The sequence below is a fragment of the Anneissia japonica genome, unplaced genomic scaffold (assembly GCF_011630105.1).
Source record: "Anneissia japonica isolate Jap-2015-1 unplaced genomic scaffold, ASM1163010v1 scaffold6088_len71580_cov109, whole genome shotgun sequence".
Classification (NCBI taxonomy): Eukaryota; Metazoa; Echinodermata; class Crinoidea; order Comatulida; family Comatulidae; genus Anneissia; species Anneissia japonica.
Window position 1 is genome coordinate 7254 of NW_022698047.1, and position 23922 is coordinate 31175.

General features: G+C 33.4%; 1 protein-coding gene across 4 annotated transcripts; it reads right to left on the bottom strand.

The window, feature by feature from the left end:
• Nucleotides 1-23922, bottom strand: LOC117102398 (DUF21 domain-containing protein At4g33700-like). 4 transcript variants are annotated; one of them, XM_033242653.1, is made up of 6 exons: nt 23801-23922; nt 19753-19889; nt 18884-19157; nt 17693-17859; nt 1355-1534; nt 1-807 (listed from the first exon to the last, which is right to left on the bottom strand). In XM_033242653.1, the coding sequence occupies exons 2-5, from the start codon at nt 19886-19888 to the stop codon at nt 1509-1511; spliced, it is 603 nt and encodes a 200-aa protein (XP_033098544.1). In that variant the 5' UTR covers nt 19889; nt 23801-23922; the 3' UTR covers nt 1-807; nt 1355-1508. The 4 variants fall into 4 exon arrangements, with proteins under 4 accessions (XP_033098544.1, XP_033098543.1, XP_033098542.1 ...); XM_033242652.1 differs by having other exon boundaries at nt 19753-19903; nt 23801-23919; XM_033242651.1 differs by having other exon boundaries at nt 2-807; nt 19753-19903; nt 23828-23921.

A 23922-nucleotide genomic window follows, 5' to 3' on the forward strand; every position in this document is an offset into this window, starting at 1 on the left:
TTCAATGCAAATCAATGTTATGTGCTACTCACTTACCTATTCTGAGACAGTTGTGCCCAAGCCCCCCAGCCCCTGTTTGTAAATTCTGGATCCGCCCCTACAGTACTTGATACCTTATCATCAATATACTGTATTTGTTAATAAAGCTAACCCACTGACATAATTACCATATATTTTATAATCCTTCAGAAATATTCACCTTGTTTAACTTGGCTATACATCAATAGTAAAACACAGTAGGTATAAAAATCTTCAAAACATGCATATTTGTTCTAATACAGATATAAAATATAATATTTACTTCAAGAAAATGGGTGAGATATTCAATATAAAAACAAAATAGTAGAAATTGGTTCTGATGTATTACAGTATGTTTGAAGTGGAAAATTATTTTGGAAATTTCATTTTGACATTGACTACAACACAAGAATCCTTTAACAGAATTCAAAGTGTGTTTTTGAGCACCTAGTAAAACTCGACTGAGCCATGGAATCAACCAATTGGCTGTGACACATCATCTAAACTGCATGTCTACTTGCTCACTATTAGAATATTTTTGTACATGAGACAAGGTGGCGAATGATGAATATTTGTTCAGTCTAGATCTGGTATCAAAGGTGAAGTGTCTAAATCACTGGGATCTTCATTAATGCTGTAATGCTTGTGAGGTGGGCTAACTGGTGCTTCCTCCTCTTCTTGAATAACTCTGTCTTTATTTGGAACTAGATTTGATACAAGGCTGGGTGATGCTGCATCGTGGTATTTTGAAGAATTTCCTAATGATGATGAGCGCTGTCTTCTTGAGATCTGCCAAAAGCCAAAACATAAATATAAAAAAATAATATCATGAAAATATTTTGAGATGCATATTTGAATGGCATATCTCAGTCTTGGAATGGGGTTGGGGAGGCTGATGGGGGAAATAGCTAAAAAAATAAGGTGATTTTTAACTACTTGAGCGTGATTTTTGGAGAGAGGGCGCGAGTATTGGGACATGTTACGTATTCGCTGCGACAAAGACATCAGGATTATGCAAGCATCTACTAAATTTTTCAATTTAAACAACCATACTTCCATCAAATCAAATGAAAGTTATTGGAACCTCATACATTCTACTATTCATTTATATGTTCCAACACAGAATGTATGAGGTTCCAATAACTTAAATAAATACTATTGTTCAGTAACTCTGGCTTGTTTTTGACAGGAAATAATGTAGTATACAAATGCGACATAGTTTGAGGTGAAGTAGTGGATGCTACTTCTCTACGTGTCCGATGGTAGGAAGGTAGTTCCCAAATAATACAAGTTGTATTTGTTTTGTTTGCTTTGTAAATATTATCCAATAACCTACCAGTCTTGGGGATTGTAAAAGTGCATCATTAGGGATCTGTACAGAGTTTGCTCTTGATAGTTTAGCCCTCGCTACTTTAACTCGTTTATGGACATCAACGTAAATATCTGTCTCATCAACAATTTCTTCCTGTAGTAGCTCCTCTAGAATGTCTTCAAGAGTTATGATACCTATAGCTTTCTGAAAAAAAGTATTTACAAATTTCATAAAATCAACACAATTTACACAGTGATCAATATTATTTTAAGACCTACTCTATCAACATGCTTTGTGGCTATGTTCATACACGGCTGCTAACGGTTATTATAGCAGAATCCAGATTACAAACATACGCCCTCACCCGTGCATTAATACAAGAAAATCCCTGATCCCAATACCAAGACGAGGATGATCGAATCACTGGCCAATAGGTAACTGGAAATTGAAAATGTGTACTTGTGATTGGTAATGATAGAAATGGGCTGAACTTGCTAACCAATAGTGCTCGCCAACCATTAGCGTATCCGAATCCTTGTAACAGTTAGCTCTAAACACGCATTTTTCAGAAACACATGCGTGACCATAAATTTGCCACGCATTTAGCACAAGTCAATGGGTGTTAACGAATAAGAATTATCACAAATTCAGTGGAAAATGTATTTAAAATTAGAAGAAATTTGTTTTATTAACGATATGAAAACGGTCATGTAGTAACTTTAGTCATCAGAGAGCTTCCGTTATCTCACTCAAGAATCAATTAACCGACAAAATTTTGTTTTCTCAACAAGAACAACCCAGCCAACCACACACTTGGCATGTGAGGTCTTGCGTGTTCATTGTCACAACCAAATTTTGATTTTGTGACTAAAACTTAGACCCCACTATGCCTCCACCCCAAACACATGGATACCATGTATTTTTACTGATTTTGTTATTGTTGCACATCTTTGTGCCTCTTTTATAAAAGAGAAGCAATAAAGTTACTTACTTACCAAGCACAAAGTTTTGTACCTAATTAGTTTTACTAGCTATGTGCACTGCAAACATTAACACAATTGATTTTTGAATATGAAATGTTACAGTATGTATGAGATATAACATGATGATATTAAATGTATTCAAAATATTAAGCTATTAAGTCACCTACAGTTTCTCAAAACTGATCTATTAATATCTACTTTTTGCACCTCTGATGGGGTGTATTTAATTATTTCATTTAGAAGTTTCCCATTTGAAAGCTATTGTTCCCTTAACAAATGTTTCCATAACAATGATACAAAAATATTGACATTAATTTGTATGGCAGTTATACCATTAAGTTGTTAATAGGAATGAAGTCAGACTGTTACATGCTTAAAATTCGTAACTGGATATCTAAGTAAGTTTCCTTTTTCAGCTATTAATATTGCTAATAATATAATTAATAATTATATACTATAAAAATACAATTTGGGAGCCTTGGATAATCCCTTATTGAAAGGAAGTAGAAAGTTGATAACCAAGTCATTTTTGTGGGTTTGAAAAATGAGATATATGATGTCATACAGGTACTTCTAATAGTGCTTAGATCTTTAGTGGAATTGTCCAACTCATTGTACAGAATACTGTAGCATAATCATTCAACAAGGAAGTTCAATTTAATAAATGTTTCCATGGCTACTGTATGACTGGAGGAATTTATGGACAATATTTTTTTTGTCTGTAGTCAGTATTACACTACCATTAACAGCAAAAATGCCAAAAAACAATCATAAAATGCAAATAATATGCATTGTATAGATTATATTCCTCACCAAACAATAAATAATATAGTTTTTACCTGATTTACTACATTGCAAATTCTAGAATGCAGAACAAGCTACTCTATTGAGAGCAATGTAGAGATGCTGGGAGGGCATGAAGGTGAAGTTAGGTGATTTATTGAAAGTAGAAAGTTGATAACCAAGTCCTTTTATGGGGTCTGGCACCTGGTTGCAAAGAGCTGATCATTGAGACCTGTGTACAATAAAATCACTACTGTATGCCTAGTGAAAAACAATCTGTATGCCGATGTCATAGTTATAGTTTAAAGGGGGACTTAGTTTCAAATTTCTTTTATACATACTGGTAGTTAGTTTGCAACTTCTGATAAATGATGGCATTATAAATTACATTGTTTTTCTTTTGCTTTAAATCTTTTGTGTGGTGTAAATCTTTTGTGTGGTGTAGTAGTTTAAGGACACAGCCTCTTGGAAGACCAATCCAAGTTCAGACTAAGTTTTCGTGAATAAATAAAACTAAATAAAATAAATAAATAAAACTGTTATTATTATTATTAGTTATATTTATTTCTGAATTATTCATAATAAAGCTTATGCATGCTTTTACGGTATTGATTTAATTTGTTAAATCAAATACTGTATACTTTTATATCTGAATTAATATACACGTTCACTGCCATAGCATGTGTTTGCGCATAAAAATAGTATTTCTTTTTGACTCGTTTTATAGTTAGTTTATGTATTTAATGTTATTAAAACTATATTTGACTATAATGTATTTCCATTTATTTGTTTATTTTATAAACATGATCAGTAGATAGCATATAATGTATGAAGTAGGTGAATACACATGATAGGCCTCCTTTCCCTGCCATCGTGTTTACACCTAAAAATAGTTCAGTCGCAGGGGTGGCGCTAGCGGGGGGTTCAGGGGAAAAGGACCCCCGTTGGGGACCTCTGAACTCCCCGATTGGACCCCTCTGTCAGAATTTCCAGCAAGGTCATTGGGGAAAAAATGAAATCTCGACTGCCAAAAGTACAATTTAGATATGCCTTACTATTAGCTGTCAAATTTTAGGGATTAAAAACTTTTAATGCGAGCATTGCTACCGTATGTGCGAGATGTTGTATAGCATCACGATTGCAGAGTACATATAAACAGGTTTGAAGGTTAGTTAATAATAATCAATATGGGTCAAGGAGGCAACTTGGTTTAGGGGGGCAACTTTGTTAGCAGGCGACTTTGTTAGGAGCCGACTTTGTTTGCAGTAAGATTACGACCCTTGTACTTGAAAAGTGAGATATGACATGATAAATTGATACAGTACTCCTAACAGGGGTTGAATCTTGAATGGAATGATGAGCCTTTAGGATCAGTGATAAAAACTGGCCAACTCATTGTACAGCAGAGAATAACGACTTAAAAGACCATATACCTGTAAAACTTCAGTATGTTTATGTGGTTAGACAAATTTATACAAAATGTCTGTTTTTTTATGGACAATAAAGTTTTTATGTATTCAGTATTACAATACCATCAAATTTTACAGTATTAGTTATCAGCAAAATGCCGATAAAAAAATCATTAATGCAAACAAAAATCTATAATTGGTATTCAATATATTGTATTCAAATAATTCATACATACACTATACTGCATTTGAATACAATGTACTGTACTTCAGGCATTTGTTTCATGGCATTGCAATGGTGAACAGAAGCAGTCTATGAAATTTCAGTTAATTTCAGGTAGGTTTTCAGTGATTTACCTATAGAACAACAGAACAGGGATATCTAGCAAGCTATCAACTAAGAGCATAATATTGTGTAGGGCATGAAGGTGAAATGAGGTGATTTTTTATTTTACAAGCAGGCAGAAGCTTAGATACATTATATAAACACCTCTTAGATATGCCTAGTGAAAAACAAACTGTATGCTGATGTCACAGATATAGTTTAAAAGGGACTAAGTTTAAAAATTCTTTTAAAATATATACTGTAATACTATAGTTAGTTTGCAACTTGCTGATAAGTGGTGGTGTTACTCAAATAACATTAGAAAATGTTTGATAACCGCAAAAGAAACCACATTAATTTTACCAATTCTTGCATAAATTTATAATCTTTTCATTTTTAAGGATTATATTTTATGAGAATGCCTCATTTTTATATTAAATTAGGGTAGAACCCAGTTTTTGTTTTGGTGTTTATGCAGCAGCTGGGGAGTCAGTCAAGTGGTTCAGGGAGTCTGGTCTGGGCAATCTTAATGGCAAACAGGGAAAAGACATTGCGAGGAAAATAACATGCTGCCAGCATTTCTAAATTAATAGGAAGTTGTTTTTTTAAATCAATATGGCAATCTGATTATTCAGCATAGCTGGGTATTCATCTTAGCTAGAGGACAGCAAAACCTGCTGGAATGGGCTAGACCCTAGGGTATGGCATGCTTATAATTTGTACACTAGGGCTAGTACCTATGCTTAACGGTTAGAATATACTAAGGCCTAAGCCTATATCTTTGCATGATACTAAATCATCTCAACAAAGTAAATACAACTTTAATTTCATATATACCCTACGTCATCACAAACAACATCCAAACAACACCGTTAACTGTGTCGAGCCCCATCGAGAGTCGGGGAAGAACATTAGAAAAACCACATTGTAGAGAGCATGTGATCTGCCCTACAAAGTTGCTATGAAGCAAAAAGTAAACAACCTCGTCCGTCATAATATAGCATAAAACATGCGTATATATTTTGTAAGATACTTTATCATCACGAATATTAAGCACAGTAAGTTAAAACAAATTCGGCCGAGCGTTGAGCCCTGACTGAGTGAAGAACATGGGGAAAAACCACGTAGTAGAGAACATGTGATCCACTCTACGAAGTATGCTAGGAAGCAAGAAGTAAACAACCTCATATTTGATCATCACAAATAAAGTTATATCAAAACAAACAGTTTTACAGTAATGTTTTATTCATATTTGATCATGAATAAATTAAGTCAAAACAAATAGTTTACAGTAATGTTTTATACAAACACATTTTCCCATATCATCACTATCAAAAACAACATTGACAGAGAAATGAGAGCACGTAGCGAGCACACGATCCACTCTTCAAAATATGACATGGATGCAGAGTGCTCCATCTAGCTTACTCCAACATTATGGTCATGGCGTGAGTAAAGTAAAAATAATGAATATGGGTCTATTTCCAGCTGATTGGTGATCTGTTTTTGAAAAGATAACAAATAATTCAATAATCTATTTAATGATTGAAATAAATATTTTGTATCAAGTTTAAATTTCATTTAATAACATTTTAATTAAACACACTTTTACGAACGTCAAACCTGTGTTGTTCAATTCAACCTAAATTTGTGTGAACAAATTTGGGGATTAAACATGTGCGTTGATTTTTCGTCCATTCGATCATGGTTGTTCAATAACGGCTTCTAGAACGAGTAGTTGTTACAAATATTTGGTCAAGTTAATATATTTTAACATTTTCTAAACACTTAAAAGCTTGGAGAAGATTTGATTTTCGTTCACCGTTGATTTATGCTACATTCTAAGCTTATCTTATCAACAAAAGGGCCTCAGCAAATTAGTGCCGTCATTAGCTTGGGGCACTTTGGCATACATAAACACAGATAAATGACACTTACACACCAAATACTGTTTAAATCTTTATTTGAAAAGGAATATTAATGCAATATTTATCAGAACATAAACCGATTTTACTCACGGTGTTGTTATTTTCAAGGAGTTTAACATCAAAAAGTTATTCTGTACCATCTTCAGATTCAGTAAAAATTTTTTTTTCTTTTTCTTGTGGGGGAGGGGGTGGAATTTGAAAATAAGTGTACATTGTACGATAACGTGTGTCACACCAAAAAATGGTCATAAAATTTAATACCAGGCCTGTTGGTGGGATGGTTTACTTCTCGACAGAAAGTTCATCAATCAGGCTTTGGAGCAGCGATAATCCAATCGATGTTTAAATGTGCATCCCCATGCCCCCTAACACGTTACTGGATCCTCCCCTGTGTGACACTACTACACCAATGATTTGTGCACCTTCTGATACCATATACGTAAAAATAATTTAAATTTCTATGGTGAATAAAAATATACATTTACAGTTACTCCCATTTACAAATATAGGCCTAAATCGTAAATCTACAAATACTATTACAACACTATATAATTCAACTAACTGGAGACAAAAACTGTGAATTCAACGTGTGAAATTCTATAGTTTTAAAATATAGGGTCTAAGTGCTTTTTAGCGGCCATCTTTTAGTTGGATTTGCCAAGACTGTAATTCAAACATGGAATCATTATCAAAAAGTACCAAAAACATTTCAAAACTTTAGTGCACAGAACATTTTTTGCATTAAAACAAATACAAAAATAGGGCGACCATAAATTTGCCCTTGTTGTAGTTTGCACTAAATGCATCCGCATGAACTGGCATCTGCTTGAACTAACATCCGCTCGAATTGACTGGCATCCATTTAATATATTCTCGCGTATAAGAAAACACTTGAGTTTGAGAAGATTTTTGGACAATATTTTAGTAGTAAATTTGTGTGTTATGGACCACTATTCCGGGGAAGGCGGTTTGGCGTAGCGATTTGCAATCAGATTGTGAAACTTGTTGTTGAGGGTTCGAAACACATACTGACCATTCTCGGCCAGCCATGTTTAGTTATGTGAAGTGGCTCACGCTATATTTCAACCCCATGTGCGAGTATTTCATGGCTTATAAATTAATTAAATATAGTGTGGCCGCCTCTCATCAACGTTGATGGTAACATCAAGCCTAATTAAAATAAGATACAAAAAAAAAAAAGAAATAAGGTAAGAGAAGACAAATATGATTTTAAAAATCAAAAAAATTGTATGTTGTGCATATCAGGCGACTTCTCGTTTCAGTTGTTGTCACTTTTATTAGTTAAAATCAATTTTTTTTTTTCTGAAGCAAATGCGAGACTCTTCAAGATTACAAATTTTTTATTGTTTTGAAAGCCATCGAGGGCTATTATCCACTCATTAACAAAAAATATACACAATCAACACAACTTGTTAAGAAATGCCTCATTTAATTTAAATCTCATTGGGGGAAATAAACAAAGGGTCAATGGTTAGGTTGTTGGCCATTTCAATCGACCAGAGAATCGTAGAAATTGGGTATGGTACATATAGATCTTGTGAGATAACCGTCACCTAAAGGGGTATTTTAAGATAAAAATCTCATTCTTGCTGCTCGCTCAGCACATATACATTCAACAATATCGTGAAGCCAGGACAGGCAGGATGAAATCATGAATATCAACTCTCTTGTACGGCTGCCAAGCCAGTGAAAATCAAAACAATATAATGAGAAATTTAGATCACGAAATTCCCCTTCAGGTCACCTTTTAACTATTTCCTCTCTTATATGAGCCTCATGACCTATTACATTAGTAAAGATATATATATATGAGGAAATAAGTATGTTATACAATAGTTTGAGGGAAAGAACCAGGCAGTAAATATAAGACTTATATTTGTATTCACAGATATTATAATACAAAGGTAAGATCTAATATTAATATAAAACTAAAAGACAGTAACTCTGAAAAGGGACATAGACATTTTGAGACTCAACGTTTCGATCTATTTGATCATGATTCTTGAAAATGATAAAATATATCAAAATGTTGAATCTCAAAATGTCCCTGTATCTTTTCTGAGTTCCTGTCTTTGTTTTATTTAAGACTAATTAATGGATCCTCTGGTAATATTAATATATTCAGAGATCTAATCTTGTCATTGAGGTTGCTTAAGAAGAGGGTATACAGGTATACATTGATCTATGTTTATTGTTAGGTGTGTACACTGAAAAAATAGTGTTGTATCAACATTCTGAACCCAGGATATTCTACCGAGATCAGTGGCATAACTAAAATATATGTGTATATATCTGTATAAATTTGTACAGAATGAAGTGGCAACCTATATACACAATAGCTTTTGGTGTTGCATTGTGATCCATCAGTTCAGAACACAAAGGCCCCAACATTTTCAGCAGTTTTCATTTTTTTCAGAGTTTTAACTCTTTTTATTTTTAAGTAAAGCAGAGAATATCTACAGCAGTGGTTCTCCAACATTTTGGCCCACAACCAAAACGTCAGGCAATTTGCTGCGACCCACTTTTTTTCCTGAGACGTTCAAAACAGCTAGTCACAATGGTTCATAAACTTGTACACATCAAATGAAAATGTTTACAGGAGGCTTATAATGCACATTCTTTACTGCAGCAAAATTTAGCATGATATATAGGGATAAAAGTCTTAAAATCTCAAGAGCTTACAGTAGGAAAGCCCTTGAAAGAAAAAAAAATTAGATATACTGTAACAGCAAAACATTGTACATTTAAGAGAAGAAAAACAAAGTAAATCATGGGTTATATAATTGATCTATATACAAAATGCAATAAAAAAAAAATCCTAAAGAGTTTTGTGACCCTTTGATTTATTTGGCAACCACAGTTTGGGTCTAAACCTTCTGTTGGTCTACAGTATTTAAGTGAATTGCCAAAACAGGAAGTTTCACTTTACATAAACACAAAGTAAGTTCGTCAACACATCCTTAAATTGTTTACAAATTTAAGCAGTTAAAATATGGACATTCCATGCTGTACATCTTTAATAATATATTATTGTGTAACACTTGTATTGTGTATAGTGTCATGACCATCATGCAACAAACACCTATGTAACATACCATAACTTTATTAGCAGAAGTAATCTGGGCATGTGATTTAAACCTACCAGTTATCCATTTACATACCTGGATGGAGAGAGACAACAAGAAAAAAAACAAGCAGAATTCACAACAGCGGTTCAGTGAAACTTTCAATCTCACGGTTAAGAGCTTGAATCTCAACTACTGCACCTGAATGAAAACTACTAATTGCTGCGAAGCAGCCAATTCATATTCTTGACAGCAATTTGACCTCTGAAAGGTCATTGTTTGTCAAAAAACCTGCGCCTATGACAATTGAAAAGCGGAGTTTCCTTCTTTCCTTCTGCCGGGTAAAATCAATTACTTTAGGCGACGTTTGTAGACTAACCTACTCGTACCAACGTCCGCATGTCGCGACGCTGGAGTACTATTCAGCGTTTTTATTATATTTCTAGGTTTCCTATTTCTACGTTTAATCGACCCATGTCTCAGCCACAATATTTTGAGAACGCATTTTCAATTCAGGATCTGGTCTGTGACAGGCTGACAGTAAGATTGCTTTGAGATGTTGAAACTAATTAATATTGTTTTTTTTTAGCAAGTTTGCTGTAACCCTGTTACTTGGACTAATAAGTTATAAATTGAGTCCTGCTTCAAATAATGTATTTCTCTTTGCTTTACTGAAACTTTTAAATTACAACATCTAGAAAGGGAGCAGAGGAGATTACACATTCTGACTGATTTGCATCTAAATGAGTGGGGAATGTCTGTCTGATTTACTGTGTTTCTGAAAATTATTGTATGCAGGTTTTGAGAGATGTGTATAAGAGACAGCTGTTACGCGCCTGCGGCCCCCCACTTTGAAAAACGTTCCGCCGGCCCTGCAACACATAAGAGAAAAGTATTTTACAGATATTGAATTTATGCATAAAACAGGTTGCGTGTATATAATTTTGCCAGATGGATAAAGATTTGTGTGTACAGAAAGGAATACCCGTTTCTAATTCATTCATTTGTAATACAGTATTCCAATTTGTACCAATTGTTTTTAGTGCCACCACTGGGTGTCACTCATTCCAAAATTCCTCCACTAAGCTAAAAAAAGGCTATTTTTTACCCTTTTTTCTATTACAGTTTCTGTTTTCGTGAAGACCATACATCAAAGATCTGTATATTAAAAAAATAACATGGTTCTAAATTTTTTTCAAACTTAATAAATAGACTTTTTGAAGCAGTGAAATTCCTAATAAACAATCTTTGCCCTCTTTGCAAGGTAGCTAAGACTGAAAATTCACTGACCTCTGAGGTGTTGGGCTTCTTTTGCATAATGATTACAACTCTCTGCTTCTATTACGGTACTAGTTTCAGTCCCACTACTGTACCAAGTTAGATTTTATCCTCCATCCCCATAGATTAGAAAATTAAAATTATAGTTGGTTTAACATAAACCAACTATAATTGTGGATAAGAAAAGACTCCACATCTGATAATCTGATGAACCTACATGTAATTATTTCTACTGTAGTTTTGTTAAATGGAATTAATTTGTCATATTTTAGTTTTTAGCAACAGACAGAACAAATTTCATTTTTCACATATTTGAACACATTCAGGACTATAAGGTTCATTGAACACATCACATATGGTATTATTATTGATTATAATTCCATTATAAATTATCCTTTGTGTGTTTCACATCAAAAGACTTAGTGTCCAGTGCTACTATTAGTACAAAATCATTTTATTGTACAGCAATAATAATAATAAAACCATATTTATATAACGCCTTTTGGATCGCAGCTCCCTCTAATCACTTTACATGAAGTCTTAAACTATGATAAAAAAAACTACCCCACCGGATGCCAACCTGTTATTTCTGTAACTAAATTCACTTTACAATATGATAAAAAACTATCCTGCCAGACAGAAACCTGTTTTTCTTTAGTTAAGGTTTCAGGGGTCAATTTTACTAGTTTTACAGTAATATTATTTAAATAATTATGGTTAAGAGCTATCCCCTATCAGACGCCATCCTGGTATTTCTGAGTCTAGGTTTTGTGCCGGATATAACTTAACTACAAAACTTAACAATTGTTAAAAAACTGTACCTAATGTACATTTCACTTTGTTCAGCCTTACCACAAGAATTTCACAATGTGTCATGCAAATCCAAAATTGATTTTCAACAATGACTGCCAACTACTGTATTTCACTTGACAACACAATATACTGTTGTGCCTTTGTATAAACTCTCACAGTTCGATTATTAAAATTGACAACTGATTAAACAAGAAGGAGTGTCAACATGACTGAACTTATACTACCAGTGTGTCACACATTCCTTTGCTCAAATGAAGTGCTGACATTACAAACACAACAGGACAGTAAGTATTAACTTATATAACCCACAAATTTGTATTGTATTAAACACTAAAAGTGGAAGCAGTTGGCCCTCGAAGCCTTGGATATGTTTAGCACATCAAGGAGTTTCAATGTTTAGTTATAAATTTGTGATAACTATCTGCAATCATATGTTCAGCATACTGAAGCACTCCTTAACGTATTGTATTTTGAAAAAAAGAGCTTTAAAAAACTATGCAGAGAAATCTGCTCATGTTGATAAGTATGTGGTAACAGTGCATTTTCAATTCAGGATCTGGTCTGTGACAGGCTGACAGTAAGATTGCTTTGAGATGTTGAAACTAATTAATATTGTTTTTTTTTAGCAAGTTTGCTGTAACCCTGTTACTTGGACTAATAAGTTATAAATTGAGTCCTGCTTCAAATAATGTATTTCTCTTTGCTTTACTGAAACTTTTAAATTACAACATCTAGAAAGGGAGCAGAGGAGATTACACATTCTGACTGATTTGCATCTAAATGAGTGGGGAATGTCTGTCTGATTTACTGTGTTTCTGAAAATTATTGTATGCAGGTTTTGAGTTTTGAAAGTTCAAACCCCCCTCCCCCACAAAAAAGTAAAGAAAAAAGAAACAAAGAAAAAAAAAGATGAAGGATATAATAATATTAGTAAGTATACTGTTTGGATTTAAGATAATTTTTATGATGATGATAATGATGATAAGTACTGCATATTAGGTTTCTAGGTTTCCTGCGTTAAATTTTCATACATTTTTATATATTGATCTTAATGAATCGTTGTTTTTCTATGTTTCAAATAATTGTAAATAGACCTATATTCCTAATGTTTTTATATTTGTAAATTTTAATAATTTTATATTGTAACCATTTGTTGTAATTCAGTTTTTAACTGGGACACATTTTGGAATAAACCTTGAATGAATGATTGAATGAAAATGGATTCATGATTTATTGCGTACATATATATATATATTTCTAGGCTAGTAAGTGGTAAACACTGACTGCAGTGCTCTGCAAGATGCTTTTCCACCACACTCAAAAAAATTAGCTAGAGATAGGTAGAAAAAACTGAGGTTTCAATTTTCAATTAGTCAAATAAATAATTGTTTCACCTTCATTGTTTTTCAGCATGGCTGGCAATGTAAAATAATATAAATAGAAACAATATAAACAGTGAACACACATTACTTAATTTTTCAGAGTTTCCTACTAGGAGTAAATATCAAAATTTAGCTTTCTGAACAGTTATTAGAATTAACTTTAATTTCACAAAAAATAGTCACCACTTTCTAGCATTATCACACAGGTGGTAAAAAGTGGTCTTTAGGAAATATATTATTTACAATAGCTGTATTAATAAAGATTACAGTACATTATAAAATATTTACTAATTTTAAAAACTGCATTTATATTATTTTTTACAGGAATTTTGAAGAAAGAAGAAAAGACAAAAATATAAGTTTAAAAATTAAGAAATTGTGTTTCTCATTTACAAAACTATAGAATAAAAAATCCAAACCTGCTTACAATCTTGGTATTGGAATCTCGTTTTGCATCTGCTCACTAGTTCTTCATACTATGACCTAAAACAGAATGCAAACCTGAAGGAGAAATGGAGTGTCTGTATGAGCATAGTATGACTAGACCACAAAGATGTCCAAACCTGCCTACAATCTTGGTATTGGAATCTGGTTTTGCATCTGCTCACTAGTTCTTCATACTATGACCTAAAACAGAATGCAAACCTGAAGGAGAAATGGAGTGTCTATATGAGCATAGTATGACTAGACCACAAAGATGTCCAAACCTGCCTACAATCTTGGTATTGGCATCTGGTTTTGCATCTGCTCACTGGTTCTTCATATGATCTAAAACAGAATACAAACCTGAAGGAGAAATGGAGTGTCTATATGAGCATAGTATGACTAGACCACAAAATGTCCAAACCTGCCTACAATCTTGGTATTGGAATCTGGTTTTGTGTCTGCTTACTGGTTCTTCATACTATGACCTAAAACAGAATACAAACCTGAAGGAGAAATGGAGTGTCTGTATGAGCATAGTACGACTAGACCACAAAGATGTCCAAACCTGCCTACAATCTTGGTATTGGAATCTGGTTTTGCATCTGCTCATTGGTTCTTCATAATATGATCTAAAACAGAATATAAACCTGAAGGAGAAATGGAGTGTCTGTATGAGCATAGTATGACTAGACCACAAAGATGTCCAAACCAGCCTACAATCTTGATATTGGAATCTGGTTTTGTGTCTGCTTACTGTTTCTTCATACTATGACCTAAAACAAATACAAACCTGAAGGAGAGGAGAAATGGAGTGTCTGTATGAGCATAGTATGAATGAGTAGACCATAAAGATGTCCAAACCTGCCTACAATCTTGGTATTGGAATCTGGTTTTGCATCTGCTCACTGGTTCTTCATACTATGATCTAAAACAGAATACAAACTTGAAGGAGAAATGGAGTGTCTGTATGAGCATACAGTACTGCTTCCTCATAGTATGACTAGACCACAAAGATGTCCATTCCTGACAATAATCTTTGTATCGGAATCTGAATAGTGGTGCTTACTAGTTCTTCATACTATGATGTAGTAACGCAAGAAAGGTAAATTGAGGATATTTGAAACTTTTTTTAGAAATAAACCACAGCCAAACACAACAATAACTGACTGACTGATGAAATACAATACATAGCTAAAGTTATATTACTGGTATAATACAAATGATAAACTACAGCAGTTTTTTACACTATGTTGATAATTGTGGCGAAGACAAGCCAAACCAGTCACACCTTCGCAAATTGTGTTTCTAAAATAAGGAGTTTTCGCAAGCTTACGAAAACTATAACAGTTAGGTCATCAAATATTCAGACAACCCTTCCACTACAGTTGCACATCTGCCACAATGTAGGCGATTCATACCTTTTGCATGAATCAAGGATCATATTCAGCTCATACAGCATTTTCAAAAATGTTTGAGGCACGAATGACGATACATAAGGTTGCAAAATCTCCTTAATTTCCAAAACATGCTGAAATGTCAACATTGTTTAAATCTATTTCATTGCATTAAACTAACCTTTATATATCTGTACATCATGTTAACTTGTTAATTTCTCCACTTAATGTTAAATCAAAATTTTTAAAAATTATTTGGTGATGATGTCTGTCTGAAAATTCCCTAAAATCGTTAAATTTGAAGGTTGATTTCTCCAGTACTGTATGTTTAAACCTCTGTAACTTCACAACGAAATTTTTTATTCTACTTTTCAACCCTGTATAATTGATTAAAAAAAAATCAATTTTTTTTTTACAAGGAGTGACTAGTTTGGCTTGTCTCTGCGACAATTAAGAATGAGCAAGTTTATTTTAATAAAAATTTTTATGATTTTGTTTACCATTTATTAAAAACAATACTGCTTTACATTTGACTGTTACATATGCCTATTGAAATCATGGGTAATATAGTAATACTAGCAAATTAAATATCTACTGTAAACAATAAAAAATAAACTTACCAAAGATATGCATTAGTTATTAACAGAGTTTACCAATTTTATATAATTTGAGAACTGATTTAGCATACTCGATTACAATTTCCTATTTTTGAAATTACAATTCTTGCACATTCGTATTTGTATTCTACTTTTCAACCCTGTATAATTGACTAAAAAATCTTTTTTTTTACGAGTGACTAGTTTGGCTTGTCTTTGCGAAAATTAAGAATGAGCAAGTTTATTTTAAAAACAATTTTTATGATTTTTGTATTAAAAACAATACTGCTTTACATTTGACTGTTACATATGCCTATTGAAATCATGGGTAATATAGTAATACTAGCAAATTAAATATCTACTGTAAACAATGAAAAATAAATAAACTTACCAAAGATATGCATTAGTTACTAACAGAGTTTACCAATTTTAAATAATTTGAGAACTGATTTAGAAATACAAAAATTACAATTTCCTATTTTTGAAATTACGAATCTTGCACATTCGTTAAGTAGACGCTCTAAACCAAATTAGTCTTGGCCTGTCGCTAAGCTCGGGTGGAGCGATGAATCTGGCACGTCATCAAAAATTTACACTAAAGCATCTACGTAATGAACGTGCACAAGTTTCGTTTAAATCTGTTCTCAAATTATATAAAATCGGTAGATTTCTCCTTTAAGTAGCTAGTACACACAAACATGGCTAAAATAATTACTAAGTACACACACACAGTATTATAATTCAACAAATTAAACAAGTTTATTTTCGCAAACTAAACACAGAAAAAAGGACATGGTCATATTGTTAATTATTTTTGGTTTGTATAAAACTAGAAATATATTATATTATTGTGCGATAAGTAGCGATAATTCGGTATTTGTTTAGATTGAATTAAAATGAAATATAAAGTATTTTAAAGAACATAAAAGATGAATACTAAGCTGCGATCTGTCGTCGGCATAAAAAAGAAAAAAATATTTGATCACAGTTGCGGCTACTTGCCACCACCACAAGCTTCCATATCCCCGGGCAGTCTAATTTGTGCCAAATAAAGATATTAACACTCCTAGAGGCTCTAGTCAGCCCCACCAATCGGACCCCTCGTTGGAAAAATTTGGAGTCACCACAGCTTTCCCTGATATATGAAAACAAATACTCTTCTATTACCAATTAGCATCAAAACAAACACACTCGTCGGACCAAAGCCACACTGAGCTCTTATATTTGGGTAACGAATTAATGTAATTGGTGCGCAAAATGAATTTTGTAATTGACACCTACAGTGTTAAATTCTCACTTTAATTTTTTGGCAGTTTTCTTGAGAATTATTTACAAGAGAAAGTTTCATCCACCATACTGAACAATCGGTGTCGCACCATATGAATTGTAAACATCAGAAATGAGAAATAGCGCCTATCCCACTCTAAAACCAAGGATATTTTAAATATAAACGTCCTATTCATTGACAAAAATAACAGTAAAAGAAGGCCTAAACTGAACGTCCCCATGGCTACATTGTTTACACTGGATTTTATTACACATCTGTACTTTATTGTTGCTACGTTTTTATCGTTAACTAGCTTTTTGTAGGAAATTTTATTGAATTTCGGGCTTGTAATTTGTACTTGCCATTTCTATTAATTGATTTTTATTGTACTTGCTTTTATATTTGTAATAATGGGTTTTAATTTACTGCACTTTGATCTTTGGAATTTTTAGTGAATGTTGTAATTTGTACTTGGGGGGAGGCAAGTAATTTCTTTACTCCCCCCCCCCACCCTCCATAGATACGCCACTGTATGACACCGAGTTGAATGCAAAGGTTCCTATTGCTAATAAAAACCAAAATTAATATTAAACTATTTTTCAAGTTGTTGACTGTATTTACTATCAAATTTTTGTTCATTTGTTTACAGGGTAACTTGAACTGAACATGACAGTAGAATATACTAAACATACCTGCACGTCTGAAGAAGGTTCCAGTTTCTTTCCCAAGAAGAATATCAAGTACCTTGGCAATTGGGAATGATATCGGTAGCAGCAGCAGCATAAACACCCACACCAATGGGGATAAAGTAGCGCCAATTGCCAGTCCATACCTAGTACAGATTGCTTGTGGAACCACTCTATTAAAAACAAACATCACAGATTATAATGTATAAATAGGCAAATAGGCAAATCTGATGTTGTATTCAATCTCATAACAGATAGAAAATATGCAATTATAGTAGATAAAACATTTTTAGTCACACACAGATTAAAATCATCATGCCTTCAAATGAGGAGATGAAATGAAGCCACAGACAAGTTTTCTTCACAATGTAGATCACTGCATGTAATTGCACTGTTGAAATAATATTGGATTGGGACACACTACAGCACGTGGAAAGGCTGTATGTTGAGGCACAATGCCTCACAAGAAATCAAACAAAACAGATAATCAAAACAAGCAAGTCTTTATTGAAAACTTAATAAGGGCAACAGATGTAGAAGAGGGATATGAGAATGAAAACTGATGCATTTCTTGAAGATAAGCTGAAGGAATTTAATCAAAGATTGAAGATATGTCCATTTTGGTAGTTTACACACTCAAAAAATGTAAGGGATGTGGCACAATGGCTCATTTATTGTATATCTGAAAAAAAATACAGTTAAAAACAAATTATAAAAACAAGAGCAACAGATGTAGAAGAGCAGATATGAGTAAGAAAACTGAAGCACAGTAAAGACTTGTCGCTGAAGCGTTTCTTGAAAATAGGCTGATAGAATTGAATCAAAGATGGCAGGAGTTCACACAGTTTCAAAATGTCACAGATGTGGTAATCAGGGTACATGCCAGGCAATGATTTAAATGCATGCAGAATACTCTACTTAACAAGCAACCAGTTTATCCGAACGTTCAAGTTTTAAAGATGGTACTTAGCTGACATACAGACTAACATTGCTGAGAAAAGTAAAATGACAAGGTCTAACAATCGAACCCTGTGGTACAGCTTATTCCATTGAGCGAGACTCTGACAAAGTATATCTAATGGAGATCATTAAATACAAAATAATCCAAGGCCGGTCTCAATACTGCAAAAGAAGGTCAAATTTTGGTCAAATACATGAAAATGAAATATCAATAAATACTGTGACCAACTTACTTACTCGCCAAATATGAGAACCGCTGAAACGGAGATCACAATTGCGATTATGGGATTAGTTATCTTGTCCAAGAATATCGGCATACTCTCTACAGCTGCGGCATTTGCAAGAAGTAATGTTACCAGTAATAGGTGATGCTTCTCAACTATAGGAATGATTTTCTTTGCATAAACTTTCTCTTTTGGTTTACCACTCATGGACAGCACTTTCAAACTCATTATGTCTAGTGAGAGGAGTCCCATTGTCAGGCCCGACATCAGCCCTAAAAAAACAAATTCTTTTCAAATAGTAATTTCACTAAAGCTTATATTCGTATCAATACAATTTCAATCAGTCATCTCCAATTTGTTTTAGATTTATTTTTGAAAAAAAAAAAAAAACATTTCATGATCAAATACACTGTACATACTCATTATCAGGCTTAAGCCCTGTCCAGACTATCAAATTTTTTTTGACAAAAACATGTGACATGAATAAATATGGTCATGATGACATCACATCATGACCATATATAGGCACATCATGACTATATATGGGCATAGAGTACTGCAGTGTTAAGTCACGAATTCCATGTGATGTGATCGTTGCAAAATGTGTTCAACCGGATGCCATTTTATCCACTGACAAATGCACAGTAATTATTAAGATGATGTATCTTAATTATGTGTTATTAGTACATTTTGATGGTAAAATATTAGATTTTAAAATGCCTATTTCAGAAAGCTTATGAAGTCATTCAGGCGTAATGAAGATAACCAACGTCTGTTGACAGCAGAGGGTGCCACCTGGCATCGTGACGACACGACTGTGGTACTCCATACAACAGTTTTTTGTCAAAGAAATTTTGATAGTCTGGAATCAGCTGTACTTACCAGCAAAAAGCACAAGGCTTATATAAACACCTAAGTATATCCAGAACTCAGTGGTACTTAACTCCGCCTCCACCGAAATATAAATCGTTCCATCGCAATTAACAGTCACTTGGTCTACTCTTGTGCAGTTTAACATTCTGGTTAATAACACCTATGGAGAAAAAAAAAATCAAGTACAGTATAAGGAAATTTTTGAAGTAACAATAATACAATCTTTGAAAACGATAAAAGGTTTTGATATTGTAAATCCAAAGGATTCAATAACTAGGTTATAATTTTACTTTATTTTTGGCTATTTTTTAGATATTCTGGTCGTAAATTGTTTGTATGTGAATTTGCTATCAGATATTTACAAATCTTCAACTGAAATCAAAAACGCCTGTTTCGAAACAGATAAGCGTGCTGCATTTGGTGCGAGACTAGCGCATTTGGGGCCTGTCTCACCCTCTGGCATGGTCCTACTAGAACTAACTGGTCATACTAAAAAACGCCTACAGAGCTTGGATGGACGTCAGATGAGTTATAAATGCCCGTCAAACACCCAGAGAAGTCTTAAGATGATCTTGGGATATTAATTTGATATAAACGAAGACTGCAAAGATTATTTGTTTAATTTTATTCCGATAAAATATTAAGATTTTATTTTAATTACATTTATTTTAATTTCATCACAAAATACTGTTAGTGTCCCCTTAATAGGGGTACCCCAATTCAGGGGACACTTCTATTAAGAGGACACTTGTTTTGGTCCCAAAAGTATCCCCAATAACATGGGTTCTACTACACACTCTTTGCATTGATTGTGAATAAATATAGTCCTATGTTTTTTACTTCAAAAAGAATTCTATTTAAAATACCACAAAAGAGAGAAAAAAAAAAATTTATATATAATATATTGGATTATTTTTTATCTTAATTAAGCCAGGTTTTCTATATCTACTGAGTGTTTTCGTATCATTTATTTCATCATTCAATTTGTTATAGGCCTACAGTATATCCACTCCATATATATTATATTTCTGCCTTTCATTTATCATACTTTGGTTACTAATAGCTAAGAATGAATATAAATGGAGCCTATTCATACAGCTTACAGGGAGGTAACAAAATTTGTACCGAATTAACAATGCTCCATACAATCAAATAACTATGTGTCAGAGATCCCAAGTTTTAAAAACCAAAAAATAGGGAGATTTTTTTCGTGAAGCGATCACCTCCTGTAGCGACGTGCTGTGACGCCTTACGACGCGCTGTTTAACATGAAAGTATTACACAAAATGAAGAAAACAAACAATTTTCATTAATTTGTTTACTTTTATTTAACAATTTTACATTTTACACATTGCAGTTGGCCTATATAAATTTATAAATATTATTATTTATTTAGAATTTTGCTAGTAAAGCATTCTTGGCAGCAGTCAACAAGGCTTTGGCTATGGCTGATTTACTACATCTCTTCAAAGAACATAGAATTCTAGCAAGGTAACTGCAACTTGCAAGATCCACACGTTTCCTGAAAAATTAAAAAATAAATATATATTTTAATTTAGTTAGTAAATCATACTCCATGTTTTAAGTCAGCATTTATATATGTATAACCTATACTAATTGGTACATAATGCCATGAAAAAACATTAAATCCTGATTCGCTAGGCTCCATCTGTACGTGCGTAACTAGGCCTAAGGCCACAGAGTCACGACCCTGTCTCTTATACACATCTAGATGTGTATAAGAGACAGATGGAGTTGTTATTTAACAACTCCCTGGTCTTGTTTACGACATTTTAAGGCTGAGCGAGCGCCATAGTATATTGGCTTAAGATAAGAAATTTTGTTTCATTGCTCTATGACATCGTGGAAATCACATTTTTCGCAAAATTTTCGGGATATTTAAAAAAATTGGGAGATTATTAATAAAAATCGGGAGGGCGGGAGACAGCCTAAAAAATCAGGAGAAACCCGCGATTTTCTGGAGACTTGGGATCTCTGATATGTATTGTTTATCATATCACGTTTACTGTCATACTACACACCCAGAGTACCTTGCAGCAGATGCTGACGAAAATTATGTAATACTACAATATATACATATAAAACTAAGATATATCTGTTATAATATGTCTACCGTATAATTATTAATATTATATGTAAAGTGGTGGGGTGATACCAGGTGTCGGCTAACTCGTACACATACCAACTTGTACACACTTTGGTGATCTCGTACACATGACTTTTGGCAAACTCGGACCCAAATGTATTTTTGATGGGGTAATTTTCTCATTTTTTCGATCAGATGAGATCAAACTAGCTGCATCAACAAACTGCAAGTGGGATAGGTTTGTAGAAGGCAGAAATATGCAACAACCCTGGTAAAGTGGCAAATAATCCATTTTTGGGTATCTAGGGAAAAACATGAGGGGGGGGGGGGTGGAGGAGGGCATTCCCCTGACATTAGTCAACTAGGTTCGAAACACATTTTTATTTTTAATAACATCTAAGCCCAAACTGATTTGTAAAATGCATTTTTTTCCTAATGAACTTTTTTTCTGGCGGCGCTCTTTTACAGTGAGAGTCTATATAATTTCTTAATAATGATAATAATAATAATAATAATTAATCTTATTTTTATTATTATCATTATTATTATAATGTGCTTACACTATTATTATAACTACAGTATTACTATTTAATACATTTTATTATTATTGTGAAGTTATTATTATGAAATGTATAAATGTATTGATTGATTATCAATAAATTTCTGAAACAAAAACTATCGTAAAAAACTTAAATAATAATTATTACACTGGCACTGAAAAAAATACAAAAAGTATTATGGGTTTTAATAATTTAGATCAGTATGACTATTATCAAAATACAATACAACTTGAATAAAGTTTAAATCACAAAAGTAAATCTTAAACGAAAATTGTGTATGGGCTAGCCAACTGTGTGTACGAGCTAGCCAACTGTGTGTACGGGCTAGCCAACTGTGTGTACGAGCTAGCCAACTGTGTGTACGGGCTAGCCAACTGTGTGTACGAGCTAGCCAATGGTGTGTACGCATTTCCATGTGTACGAGTTGGCCTGTATTCAAAATGGTGTATTCAATCATGAATATATTTTAAAACAGCAAGAGAAACAAAATTTGTCTTAAAATTTACAATGCAACAAATTACAAACATGTATTTATTAATGTTTTATTCCATTCTATTGTCTGATCTTGTGGTAGGACTATACATTTCTGCCTTAACATTTGGGTTCCTGAAATTAAAAAAAAAAAAAAAAAAAAAAAATGTTGATCTAAAGTCAGTCTAGAGTAGACATACTATTATTAAACCTAATGCCTATACAGCAGCATACTACTAAAAGCTTTATTAATTGCAGGGATGATATTGATAAATCAAAAACCAGCTCAAATACACTGAAAATCGCAAGGAAAATAAGTGTGCAGAATTGTACTTAATGCATATATAATAGCCTACATTGTTTATATATTTAGTAGATTAGATGGCCTAGGCCTATTAGAGTATGTTATTGTTAATCAAAATACTTACTTACTTGATACTTATTTGATACTCGATAGTTAGGCCCTCTTGTCCAGTGGAATGGCCCTCAACTTCTCTTTAAAGATAATTACTCTTAGTGCACGAACGATCGATTTATAAAGAATAGTAATTTTTCCTTCATTAAAAAGCATTGTTTTATCATCTGAGAAAAACCTATCTCGGCAAAATCTGCCCAGATTTTCCAAATGGCGTATCACAGTCTCACAGACATCCATCCAGGCGCTTCGGGCGACCGCAGACGCTCCGGTGTTTCTTTACTACGCTAGGTCCAACTTCTTTAACTAAGGGCCTAGGCTAGGCCTTGCCTGACCCTAGCCTAGCTAGGAACTAGCTAGACTACACACATCACAGAGTCAGAGCCTGGGTCTGAGCACGCCCACCCCAGTCCATACTACTACTCTAGGCCTAGTGTAGTACTACTACTCTAGCCTATCGATACACTATTGATAATATCACAGGCAACAATGTCTAAGACTAACCTTAAACTAAAGCAGACCTTGGCCTACCTCATTCTTTCGAGTCCCGAACAGGCTACCGCTTTCTAAAGCTTTTGTTGTGGCGTGGAAAGTAGTCTAGCCTAGGCCTCCTAGTAGTAGTACTT